Here is a 13,433-nt window from a genome sequence, read left to right on the forward strand (position 1 = left end):
CAGAGGGAAAAAATTTGTACAATAACTAGCTGAGATATTTTCTGTGAATGGGTACTTGTGAAATCCTAATCTTGAGCAATTTCAAAATCACTTAGAAAACACAGTATCCTTCAATGCCACAGAACAAAAACACATTTTGAAGAGGAACTCATGGCACCAGATTTTCAAACCCAAAATTTAATTTTAGACTAATAAATCTTTATTTCTGTTTCTAAATTAAAAATGCTTTGTCAGATAAGCCAAGCCTTCTCAAGACAGCAAGCTTTACGGAAAACTGGTTTTCAAGACTAAGTTCAGGTGTTTACATCAAGAAGATCCCTCAACTCCATTTCACTTGTATATTATGCATGACTATACAAAATGTGTGATATTGTTGTATGTGAGGTACAGGGACCAAGAGATAGATCACACATATTGCAAGGTGAAAAAGGAGAACAGTTGCTCTGATTCAGGAAATATGTGAAGTAGAAAAAGTAGCATGATCCCTATAACAGGAGAAAATAAATTATGAATTACACAAATAGGCTGAGCTAGACTTCCTTTCTATTCAAGCAGTAATAAATCACTTAGATAAAACCCAGCTTGCTGCATTTCATTCAGTTCATTTAGCTGCATCAATTACTCAGCATCTGGTTTATAAGACTTAAAATGTAAACCTATACTGAGAAATAGAGAGTCATCCTTCTACTAGCATTCACTCTTCCCTCAAGAACAATTCACATCTCTTACCTTTGCTGATAATAAAGATAAAAGTGGCCTACCTCAGTGAGCTCCCAGGTGATGCTAATAGTCCAGCAGAGCCCATAGCTGCGGATCAGCAAAGCCTTCATAGCCCAGCCCCAGAAATGTCCAAAAGCAAATATATCAAAGTGGCTGAGGATTCTCTCCCAGGTGATAACATGACAGTTCACTGCATACTCCTGTTATGAAAAGAAAAAACACAGAACAAAATTACTCCATCAACACACAACTTCAGAAAGAAGAAACATCTTTCCATCCAGTGCATTAAGCCTGGAATTATAAGGTATTAAAACTAGCATTATTTTATTTCCTAATCCTTCTAAACTGTGACAGAAAACTTCCAGTATTAAGACTCAGTGCCATCACAGTACAGCTTTAATTTAAAGGGAAATAGAATGGACCTTGGTGCTGGAAGAAGCATGTATTTCCTAAGTGACAGAGAAGCAACAAAACCAATAAAATCCATAACAATAAAACCAGCAAACAATACTCCAGAAAATACCTATTTGCCTTTCTTTGGAGTCTTGATTTGAAATAACCACTTTCTCCACATTCATGCTGTCTGGTAATTCAGATGTGGCTCATTAGTGGCTAATCCTCCTCAGTTTTTGATGTAATGTTATTTATGTCAGTTTACTTGAGTATCTTTTGTGTCTTATTTTCCTCATGAAAGCAATTTCCCAGAACCCATTCACACTGAGGACATTCAGTCACAGGCCTGGATTGAAAAAAAATTTAGGGGAAGATCAAAGGGAACTTGCAAATGTTTTTTTGCAGATGAGCAGCAGATTCCTTAAGAATACTAATTAATATTCTGGTCACCAGTGACAAAGGAACCAGGTTCTCAAAACATGTTGTACAGCAAGTGCTAGAAATCACTGCCCAACAAGAAAAAAAAAATGTATGCCATCAGGAGGCTGCAATTGTGGGCTGTTGTCTCATCACTGGGGAAAAGCTGAACTATTCCTAACAGAAAACAGACATTTAAAATAATCTCTGCTCTCTAAAATACACATTGCCACCTGCAGGTGACAACTCGGCACTGCTCAGTGCTGTTGAATCAAGAATTCTCTTTCAGGCCAGAACTATTGCTAATCCTGCTCAAATGAACACTAATCAAGTTGAAGACAAGAGAGCAGAGAAAGACTTAAATCCTGGCCACCACAAAGAGAAGAACGCACAATTTCATATAAATCTGTCTATCAGCAGGCAGGTAAGTCCCACTGTGGGATGATAGAGTTGTGTAGGTTACTAAAAGTAACCCTTACTGCAAGTAACCCTTACTGCTGGTGCTTTCTTGTGCCTGCCTGTGCTGCTGGTCAGAGAAAGGTGCAGTACCTGTTCTAGGGATGGCAAACCTGCAGCTTTAGTGCACCAAGAGAATTTAAACTGGCTCCTTTGCCAGCATGAGAAGCACAGAATACACCACAGAAGGTGCAGGCTCCTTGCTACACCACGATACCTATGATGAGTGAACACAATGAGGCTACTCCAAAAGTAAAGGTTTTTTCATAGCTCTTGTTTTTTTGCTTTTATTTTTACTGGGGCTTTTTCCTCTCTATTTTTTCTAGCTGCAGTTCTGCCAGCCATACAGCGAAATGTGTTGAACTTTTTTTTATATCCAAGCAACTTCGCTAGTCCTGTGTGAGTGACCAAGCTGCAGCCTTCATTACAGCTGCACTTTAAAAATTTACTCCAACTTTAAATTACAGTATCTGGATTGCAAAGCAGACCAGGACAAGTTTCCACTGACTGCTACAGCCAGGGAATCTGCTGTACTGTGGTTCTGTGCCAGTAGTAATACTAGTCCTCCCCTAGTTAGAATATATTTCTAATTTAAATGACAGGAGAGCCAGGTGAATCTGACAAACCAAGACTCCTTGTCTCAGCAACACCACTGACAAGAGTGCTGGGCCTCCATTTAGCCATGTGTTCCCCCCCATCCAAAGGGCAGGCTGCCCTCACCTCTCCACCAGCACAGGAGGTTCCTTACAGAACCCACAGTCACAGCCCAGAGCTGCACATACTGCTGACAGGCTCAGGTGCAATACCTGAAGCATGCATTTTTCCAGGCAAGGAACCTGCACGTAGCCCTCACTATCAATCAACTAAGATGAGTTTACTGCACTGTAAAGATTTCCATTCCCCCACGTGCACGAGTTTGCAGCCACTGCTGATGAGGTGCTGTGCATTGATTTGCATAAGCAGTAAACTGCCACCTGTGAAAGACAACTGGTCAATTTCCCTACTCATGAGGCATGAGCCCTCCTATAAAAGCACCTAGTGTATGACAAGTGGCCATGGTGGACAAGACAGCATGTTGGTCAGATGGTGAGGAGTAATTTGATGTGATAGTGAAGAGAGCAATTGGCAATTCTTGCCTCCCCATGCAGCCTCCTCTTGTGCTTGGTGCCCAACTGCTCATGCTGTGTTCTGCTTGCCTTCCTGCATAACTCACATCCTTCTCCCAGGCCTCTTTTTACAACCTCACTGCTCTGTGTTCGTGTCCTCGCCTGAAAGGGAATGTTCTCCCTATGGAAAATTCTCTGCAAGCTGCTCAGTGAGCAGAAGAACAAGCCTGGCTTTCTACGCCACTCCAGGTTATGGTCTGTAGAAATAATTTTCCAATGGCAACAGCATCAGTGCTCAGTTGCCAACTGACTGGAAGGGAGCAGAGTGCTGCATTTGCCATAAAAACTCATACTCCACAAGCTCCATAGCACAACGGTAATGTACTAAGCTCAGACCAACAAGATGAGACCTAAGTTCTTTGAGTGCAGCACTGTGGCATCAAAAACCCTGATCTGAGATGCATACCATACAGGCTACATTAAGATACTACCTTGCTAAGTCTATTTTCAGTATCCAATGTCATATCTATTACCAAAAAGAATCCAAAGCCACCCCACTGCAAACATATATCATATTCTAAATTGCACACTCATCCAAACATCCACATTAGGAAAAAAAAAAACATCCTGAGAAGATTGTTTTTCACACCAGCTGATTTCAATGTAAATAAATTATCATTGACACAAAGGACTTGTTGACTCTGTCAAGTATAGGCAAAAACTTGCACTGCTCATGCCAACAAATTCAGATCTATCCATTCCCACTCATATAAAACATGCCTAGAGTATGTACAATAAAGTGTCATGGATACATACCATAATATCTGCTTCCCTTGTGGCATAGCGAAGATTAGGGTCCAGCCAGTACATCACTGCTTTTACCTGCTCAAAGTTGAGGAAGAGCACGAACACCAGGAACAGAAAATAGAGCACACTGAGACCTGCAAAAAGACTCAGTTTTAAAATCATGTTCACTCACAGAACTGCTTGGAACACAGAGTCCAAAAGGCTGCTGTTAAATAGTTGTTCTACAAATTAATTTCTATATGCAGCATCTACATACAGAAAAGCTGAAGAGACACCAGTCAGATGGCAATGTCTGAGCACTCAGCCCTTCATATCCCCTCCTGTGACAAGTGATACAATACATGCTCAACTGCATGAATCCAATCCAAACAAAATCAGTCTAGCCAATTTAGACATGTATATGTAGTACAAGGCTGTGATCAAGAGATACATTAGGATCCACCATTGCATTAGCTCTGTCCCTTTGCTTTAAGTATTCTTGGTCTCATTAATGCAAGTCCCTAAGGCTTTACACAGATTTCAACACAAAGATCAATTCAATAATGCCACCTGGTAATTCTGAGCTGTGATGGTAATAAAGAGTAATTATAAACTAACGCATGTCTGAGTTACTTTTGTGAGCTGGAAAATTTGCTGCTTGAACCTTTTAAAGATAAATATGATTATTTATTTTCACACCACTCTAAATTATGAAATACAATTGCATTTAGGAGTATAATTTCTCTCCTCCAGTCTGAATAAGATTTTTTTTTTTCAAAGAAAAACTTCTTAGAAGCTGAGTCCTAGGCATATAGCTCTGTGGGTAGATGAAGCTTTTGCTGGGACCGTATCTTTACATTATCCACAAGCTCCCAGATATCAAAGACCACAATTGAAGGAGGCATACAAACACTATTTCCAGAGCCTCAAATGTACTTGTATCCTGCAGCAATGTCACAGAAGGCAGAAAGATTAATGTGAATAAAATAAGGATGTAGCATTTAAAATAAACTGCAGCAATTCTAAAAAGGCCTTTTAAACTATAACCAGGACTCACATGCTGAGAGCCCCCAGTGTACACCAGAATGCAACTTTTGTTCAGAGACACACACATGCACAGGAAGTATCTGTATAGTCCTGTGCAGTCCTTCTCAGAAACACGAGGGCAACAGATGTCACCCTGCTAAAGGAAGCACAGCCTGCAGGCCAGGGTGCATCTGGAAATGTTGAGGATTTACCAGTCCTGCCCTTCATCTACCAAAGGGGTCTGAGAACTCAAACACAGCTAAATGAACCACACCAGAAGAAGCAGAATTACACAGGGGAAAATGTTGCTTCTAATTCTGCATGCAGCCTTTTCCCAAAAGTACAGGGGTCAAGCTCTGACAGTATCAACATTGAGAATGACCTTTCACTCTACATATGGTGAAACGAAGTGAGCAGTAGGACCTGTGCTTCCAAAACTTCCCAAGAAGCGGACTTGTTTAATGAGTACTGTCTAATCAGCAGTATCCTCTCAATGTCAACAGATGAGTAATCAGCTACTTTGGGAACCTACTTATTTTTAGATATAAGGTGGCAGGAGATGAACATTCAGTCTGCCTAAAAAATAATCAAATGTGCAGTCTAGCATATGCTCTGCAAACCCTGAATTATTTGAAAATAAAATTCCTCATGATTTTGCTGTGTAATTCAGATGTTTAAGGAGCAGGATTTCACTTGTTAGTTTTGTATCTAACAGAATTATTTTTCAAAGTATGAATGCAACTGATATTTACAGGTACTTTCAATTTAAAAAGTTAAGAATGTGAATATATACATGTCAAGAACATTGATAAATGTTAACCTATGCAATTATACTATTTAATAAATGCATAAAGTAACAGCATACTTTACCAACAATAAAAAACCCAACTACTTAACTGTGTTTATAAGTCAGACAGTATATATAGTAGCTGGGGTCAGAAGAGGTGACAGTAGGAAAGGAGTGGGGGAAGGACATTGGGAAGCACAAAACAGGGTTAAAACAGAGTATCAGAATGAATGATCCCTTTTTTGTGATGTCATTTACACCATCCTGACACAGAGTAACTCCAATGATATTCCCGAACACAACTAAGAACAGATTATAAGCAACTGCTCAGGAGTAGGAGGAAAGTAATATTCACACAAGTTTGATGCACAATTATGTTTCATGAAAATTCCATTCATCAGAAAGTTAAAAAGGCAGGTCCTACAAAATCAATGCAAAAGTTGGGAACACAAACTTACCAAAAACCATCCTCCATAGAGCAGGGTGAGGACGTGTAAAGGGTCCTATAGACAGCAAACAAAAAGCTTATTAGGAGATAATCAGTAAAACCACAACATTTATTTTTTAATATATATGACTACTTGGCATGAGCATGGATCAGTTTTTTATCAAACTATGTAATACACCTGAAAGCTGGAGCTCTATGCTGTTAAAAAAAACCAAGAACAGCAGATTTCAGAGTGGGAAAAGGAGACTGCCAGTTGGTAACATGACAATTTTCACTGTTTTTATGGAGTCATGTCCACAACAGTAGCATGCTGTTTGTTCAGCACATAGCACACCTCAGGTGTCACCTGAGGATGTCCTGACCTGATTTCCAGACTGCAGCTTGCTCCCAATTAAGATATCCCATACAAATTTGTCTGTTTAAAAAAAAAACAAAAACATGGTGCTTAGCCTTCAGACCAACCCAAAATGTTACTGAACAGGCCTCCTGAAATTTCCAAACTGAGCATCATATACAGCTGACAAGAAGGAAGACACCTATGCTCTTTACTGGTGTCAAATTATTTACTTTAGAGCCAGGGATGAAACTGATTTATTAGACTAGAAACCTCTCAGCTGATGTGAATAGCAAAGAAGGTAAATCTGGTGAAACCGGAAAACATCTAAAGATTAATCATACATATAGGTAGCAAGAAATGACTCAACCAATATTTTCAGCACAGACTGCAGACCACTTTCACCACTCATAAAGCTCCTTTTTCTCTGGCATTCAGTTTTTCAGGCAGCACTTTGTGAAAAGTATGTATATAGGGATTTTTAACATATGGGAAAAACACATTCCAGCTCTGCAGTACAAAGCTGCCCTGAACATGATCAATGTTTTTTCCTGAACACTGCCAACTGTGAGACAGTTTAGACTTGACCCAGGAATCATGATTTGGCTGACAGCAATAAGTAAAAATTAAAAAACCAAAACAGACAAACCAGGTATAAGCATTTTTTCCACAGAATTAAGTGACACACAAATGTTCTTACATTTTTACACTTTCTGCTCCTCACACAACTACCAAAACTTTTTCCCAACTTTAACTTCTACTGAGCAATGGTTTTACATTGTAAATGCAACTTAAACCATTTCTATCACTATCTTCTGGTAAGGTGTTGTGTCTGAGAATATTTAGAATTACACTTCTATTGAAACACACTGAGGGAAAGTCCTCCTAAACAGTATTTAGGGGTCTGTTAGCATTATTCCTTACAATCTGAGCTGCAACTGCACATCTTTAAATAGGACACTGATTTTGAGAACTTGACTTCCTTGTTAAAAACAGGCTATAAATAACAAGCTATAAATAACACTTACCCCTACTCAGTATGACTACAACCCATTTTTAGACTGTTCCTTAACATAAAAGAATTCAAATGAGTAAAGAAAAAATACACTTAGAATGGGTATGTAAATAGAAATCGAAGTAAATACAGTGGAAATAAAGGGAAACTCACATTTAAAAAACATGAAGTACAAGCTGTATAAACCTTACTCACCATTAGGAAAAGCTAGAACACTGATGATTAGAAAGAAGAAAATCACAGAGAGGATACCCCTCCAAATATTTTCCTCTGGTACAGAATCATCCCTAAAGAGACAAACAACACAATATTAAAGTACATTAGAAGGATGAAGTCAAAAGGCTCTCAAGATATATTATTTAAATAAAGAATATATGGCAATTAAATATAAGAAATATTCATGCCCATTATGTAACAAGACAGTAATTGCACAAAATTATTTTCACACTACACTTCTGGGTGTTTCCTTCTTACAAAAGGGTTAAATACTTAGTAAACATATGCAAGCCATTAGCATTGTTAGAAGTGAGTGTAGAAGTAATGCCCAAACTTAATATAAGGTAAAAAAAAAATCTTTCTGCTTTAATATTCATAGAAACATCATCAAATTACTTTTACACAGCAACTTTTACTTTTACACCTGATCTAAAACCTCTGGAAGCCTGGATGCAATTCCTAGGTTTCCCTCTGCTGTTCTGGCGCCACTTGCAATACCCTTCACTTCCCTTTGCCTATCCTCAACATCAAATGCCTGAGATGAGGGCAGAAATAATGATTAAAATCAGTCTTTAGAAATAATTAATGTACAGCTTAGAATCTGTAACAGACACAGCGCAACTTAAAAGTCCCAAGAAAAAATATAAATTTGCTTTTAGGTATATTAAGCCACAGCTCAGAATATAGCATCATGAATTAGTTGTGCTACTGTTACATTATAGCCAGAAGAGAGACCTAAGAATTCAGTTAGGAATGCTGAGGCAAACTTGACAGAGCCCTTTCTTTTTAGGCAGGTAGAATATGGTAGCAAAATTGACAAAATAACCCTCACCTAACTTTTCTAACCAGCAGACACTTCAGTAATACAGTATACTTCAGTAATACTAACAAACTTCAGACTATCATAGTATAAACAGTGAATATTTCATAATATATCACCCACTACAACTAAAGTCAAAGTTTTACTATATGGGTAGTTAGGATGTACTTTTATTTATTTGAGTATATTTCTTTATTTATTCACAACACAATAACAAAAGACTTCAAAGAAAACTTTAAAGGTATAAAGCTCTTCCTAGAAGAGCATCTGTCACATTTCTGGATGGTTCAGTAAATAATCCATGACAACAGAAATGCTATCCACATTAGATACTTGCTGCAGTTAGAAAATATTTCTTACTTAGCCAAATTATTTTTCTCTTCCTCAAAACTGAACTTTAACAGCTTCACAGCAGGCTTTCATCACTGTGAGGCATTTAAGCTCTGTGTTAGTTTAAATGTATGGAAGGAAAAAGTGCATTAAACACAAATGGTTTCTCTGCAGGCCTTAGGGACTCCCCACAGCATTTTTTTTAAACCAGCAGAGTTCTGCTTTTCCATTTTCCAGCAGCCATGCTGCACAGGCTGACACTTTATATCAACTACAGACTCCAAGTCCCAGAGCTTAACTCTGGCTCCCTTGGCAATCCCAAGACCTTATGCCATCCAGTGCACTTCCTAGCCTCCAGCTCTGATGCCTCAGATAGCAAAATCATATCCCTCTTTTGACACATGTAAATAACACACTGGAACGTTCTGTCATGGCTGCCACCAAGAGGATGAACTATTTTTTTTTTTTTGTTTTTTAGATAGAACAAATAACTACAGTTGCATCACATCAAATTGTCAAGGCCAACAAAGCAGTGAAACATATTGTGATAACATCACTTAACTGCTGCACCAGGTGAGAAGGAAGGTCCTCACCTTTGCCTATCAGGATTCTGAGTACTACTCAGCTTCAGAAAAGCTCTCCTTGTCATGTTGGCACCACTTCCCCCCAAAATCAACAAAGCTGTACGCAGTGCTAAACTGCAATTCATTCCAAGTGAGTGGCATTTTATTTTGGCTTGCAGATACATTTTCACAAGGAATAGACATCCAATCTTCTTGCCAGAAGCAGGTAAGAACAGACGTGAGCAAGAAATATGCTGCTGTGCAATAGCTGGTGTAAGAATTATACTGTTTACCTGGAAGAACTATTTTGGGGAGTGCCAAAGAGAAAGATGCAATCATAATGAGCTGCAATTGGGAAAATGTGCTAAATCATCTCCTCAGCCCAAGAATTGTTGACTCTGATTTTGAAATACAAGCATTTATGCAGCAAAAGCAAGGTTTCTAATGATTACATGGAAGGACAGATGAAAATTCTCTCAATTTTTACCCACTTTACAAGGGCACTTATGAATTTTGTGGCTTTTTAGAGAGAAATTTAAAAAAACAAAGTGCATAAAAACTGCATAATCTTCATCTCTCTTCTGTTCTTCTCCAGAGCACTAGATTACAAAAATGTCAACGAGTGAGTTATTACATCACCAAAAAAAAAAAAAAAAAAAGAGGATACCAAATTGAGGGGAAAATAGCTAGGACACTGTATTTGGAATGTGGGAGAAAGAGAAAAAAGATCTTCCATAAACTCAGCCAAACCTAAATACACAATAATCCAGTTTAATCAAGGGACATGGAAGACAAAAGCCTGACATCCTACAGGTCTTACTCCTGCTTCCACAAACCCCAGCAGCTTCATACTAGAAGCCAGTCTGTCACCCTTCTCAGTCCTATCGTTGTGCCCCACAAAATATCCCCTCCAGGACTCACTCCTGCTGGTTGCCTCTGGGCTCAGAGAGGGCCACCCTCTATCTAGGGCAGAAGAGGACAGGGAAAGCTAGAGCTACTCCCCACCTCTGCCCCAAGGCATTAGATGGAAGCAGAGGAGCCTGTGTCTGGCTCACTCAGCAAAAAACAACCAAGGAAGCTGCAGCCATTGTCAGAAGCACTAGAAAGATATGCTTTAAAGAACAGAATACCCTCTATTCCCCACGTTAACATAGAAAAATTAAAAACACATTTCTTCTGGACTACTATTATTGCTATTATAATCATCATCATACCTGAAGATGACTGCTACCTGAAGTTCAGTTTCACCCTTAACTGTCAGCTCAAAGACAGTAGCAGCCACTCTCAGTGATCCTAAGGAGGACTTCATGTTATGTATGGCTTGCTACACACAAGGCAAAAGCAAGTTTCTCAGAAACCCCCGCATAATTCTGACACAAAGCAATTACAGAAGAGACAAGAATTTAAGGAACACAGAATTTCCTCTGTCTATGGTGAAGTTCCTAAAAAAAAAAATTTTACTTCACAACATCAGCATGAATCTATCATAGAAAATCCCCCACTCAACAAAATGCCCAGAAGACCTACGGAACAACTGACAGCACAGGGGAAGCAAAGAATCCCTTGTGACACCTCACAGGGAAGTCAGCAGCGCCTTGTGCCCAGGAAGTGGGAAAATGAACTTAAACATCACCTTACTGCATGAGTCAGTGTAGACTAAATGCAATAAGCTGATGGAAAGGAGCACAGACTGTAAAAGCATGTGGGAAAGTATCTCCTCTTCCCCAGTTTCTCAAAGAGTGTATATGGTTTGGATAGTGTCCCAAATGAGGCCCAGAGGCAGCACTCTGATATCACTCAGGAGATCTATGAAACTCCTACCATAGTTGAAAACAGCAGAAGGAGGAGAGCAGAGAAACTAATATCGGAATACCTTCTACAATCCGAGGAGAAATAAAGAAGAGTTAAAGAGAAGTCAACTGGTATTTAAACACAGGAAGTGCCAGAGATAGACAGCGGGAAGAAAATGAAACTGAAGAAGTCAGTTAGAAAGACAGCAAAACAAATGGAAAGACAAACTAGCAATCCTCTTGGAAAAATGCTAACAAACATCCCAGAAGTGAAGCAATTTTATTTGGGCCTAGAAGACTCCAAAGTGCTGAAATTGCTTCTTAGCTCATCCTCTGCTTGAAAGAATTAATTGCAAAATTCCTTCCCCAAAGGTGAGCAGTCCATTAACCCATTAATCCTCCAGAATGACATAGTGATGAAAATTCCTTAGTGACTCAGAAGTTTGACCTAAATTAGCCCTTCAGGGAGAAAAGTGATCAGGCAAGGGGATGAGGAGCACTTGTAACAAAGGTCTGTAACTAAACATGGCAGCAGAGCATAGAAATATGTCTCTGATTTTGGCATTAAGAAGTGATACAAGTAGAACAAGGGCTGTGCTCACCAAAAGTATCTCCCTTGCGGCGATACACATGTTGAAACAAGAAAAGGCACACCTCAGACCATCTGCAGTTACACTATTTTACTTTTCTTTAAGCTCCTGTCTCAACTCAAGCCAGGCTTGGCCATTATTTCACAGCTGATGAAAACTATACATTTGAATTCTTAGAATAAGACAAGATTACATACTGAAGTGTGTATCAGGCTTAGTGACAAATAATCTTCTTACATCAAACAGAGAGTTGTCATGAATTAATGTTTTAAGGTCACTTTCAAGGGAGGGATTCACCACCATCAGAGTTTAAGCCTCAAAACCACTGAAATCCGTGGCTGTGTACACACAATGCCACAGAAGTTTAAATGAGCCTAAAACACACTGCACTACCTAGTCAAAACCTCTCAGGAATCACTGCCTACATACTACACAATTTAGTACACAGGAGGACTATGCAATCATCTTCACATCCAGTAGGAAGCAATAAAAAGTATACACAACTTAAAAAAACGTGCAAGATACCCCTCACATTGCACTGCTTGCTATACCCTCTGTTTTCAAGCAAGGTTCCCGAGAAATCTGTCCGTTCCTGGAAGTATCGCCATGAATGACGGCAGAGGTGATGCCCAAAGACCGCTCCTCCCTTCCAGTGGTGCGCAAAGGATGTGGCTAAGCCCACCTGTGCCAGGGCCTGAGCCAGCGTGAGACTGGCCACAGGCAGTGTGGGGTACAGAAGTGATGCCACAGAACAGTCACTGCCCGCTCGGGAACTCATCTACATGAGTGATACCACTGCGGGGCTGCTCGACCGCCTAATAAAGCCCATTTTTGGCAACTCCTTGAAACACGTTTTAGTAGAGACTTTAGCAGAGATGCTCGAAAGGATTAACAAGTTCCCAGGAAACGCGGCGGGGATGCTAACCGCCCTGGAAAGCAGGGGAGATGCCCACTCTCCAGCACGGCCTGCCGCGCAGGGGCGCGGGCGCCCGGCGGCGCAGCTCCCGCCGGGGCGCGCACCGCAGGCCCGGCCCGGCCCGGCGGCCGCGCTGCCCGCTCGCCCCGGGGCCGAGCGCCGACCCTGCCCGGGACCCCCTGCGCCCCGGGCTGCCGGCACCAGGGCGGGGCTGCGGCTCCCCGCGGCGGCCGCGCACCTGGTGAAGGCGAAGGCCATGAGGCTGAGGATGGTGAAGCTGAGGAGGGTGATGGTGTGCGGGCGGTAGAAGAACTCCAGCGTGATGTCCTCCACCTGCTGCTCATTGATCATGCGGAAGTGCAGGCGGTAATTTACGTCGTCCTTGCTCAGGGTCCGGCTCCCCACGCACGACGCCATCTCGCCCTCTCTCCCCTCGTCTCGGCGCGGCTGTGGTGGCGCGGGGCGGCGCGGCCCAAGCCAGCCCGGCCGCCCGCCCGCAGCGCGACCCGCCGAGCGCAGCCGAGCGGGGCAGCGCCGCGCCCAGGGGCGGAGCTCGCCCGCCACGCCCACGAGGCCAGGGAGGGAGAGAGCAACGCAGCGCGGAGGGGGGAGACGGGGCTACATCGCCCCTTTAGAACACGCGCAGAGGAGGACGCTGCTGCCTGCTCCCCCTCTCCGTTGCCTCCTAAGTGGTCTCGCCGGGGCCGGGCCGGGGAGCGG

The 13,433-nt window shown here is 41.4% G+C and overlaps 1 protein-coding gene across 2 annotated transcripts in view; it reads right to left on the bottom strand.

The window, feature by feature from the left end:
• Positions 1–13,226, bottom strand: part of PTDSS1 (phosphatidylserine synthase 1) — a 29,174-nt gene extending 15,948 nt beyond the window's left edge. For both annotated transcript variants that reach the window (XM_021543245.3, XM_021543244.3), the window contains exons 1-5: positions 12,952–13,226; positions 7,684–7,775; positions 6,150–6,194; positions 3,909–4,033; positions 762–920 (exon numbers count right to left, since the gene is read on the bottom strand). In XM_021543245.3, the coding sequence (XP_021398920.1) occupies positions 762–920; positions 3,909–4,033; positions 6,150–6,194; positions 7,684–7,775; positions 12,952–13,130 (600 nt within the window). In that variant the 5' untranslated portion in view covers positions 13,131–13,226. The remainder of the gene's footprint in view (positions 1–761; positions 921–3,908; positions 4,034–6,149; positions 6,195–7,683; positions 7,776–12,951) is intronic.
• Between the last annotated feature and the right edge of the window lie 207 nt (positions 13,227–13,433).

The sequence above is a fragment of the Lonchura striata genome, chromosome 1 (assembly GCF_046129695.1).
Source record: "Lonchura striata isolate bLonStr1 chromosome 1, bLonStr1.mat, whole genome shotgun sequence".
Lineage (NCBI taxonomy): Eukaryota > Metazoa > Chordata > Aves > Passeriformes > Estrildidae > Lonchura > Lonchura striata.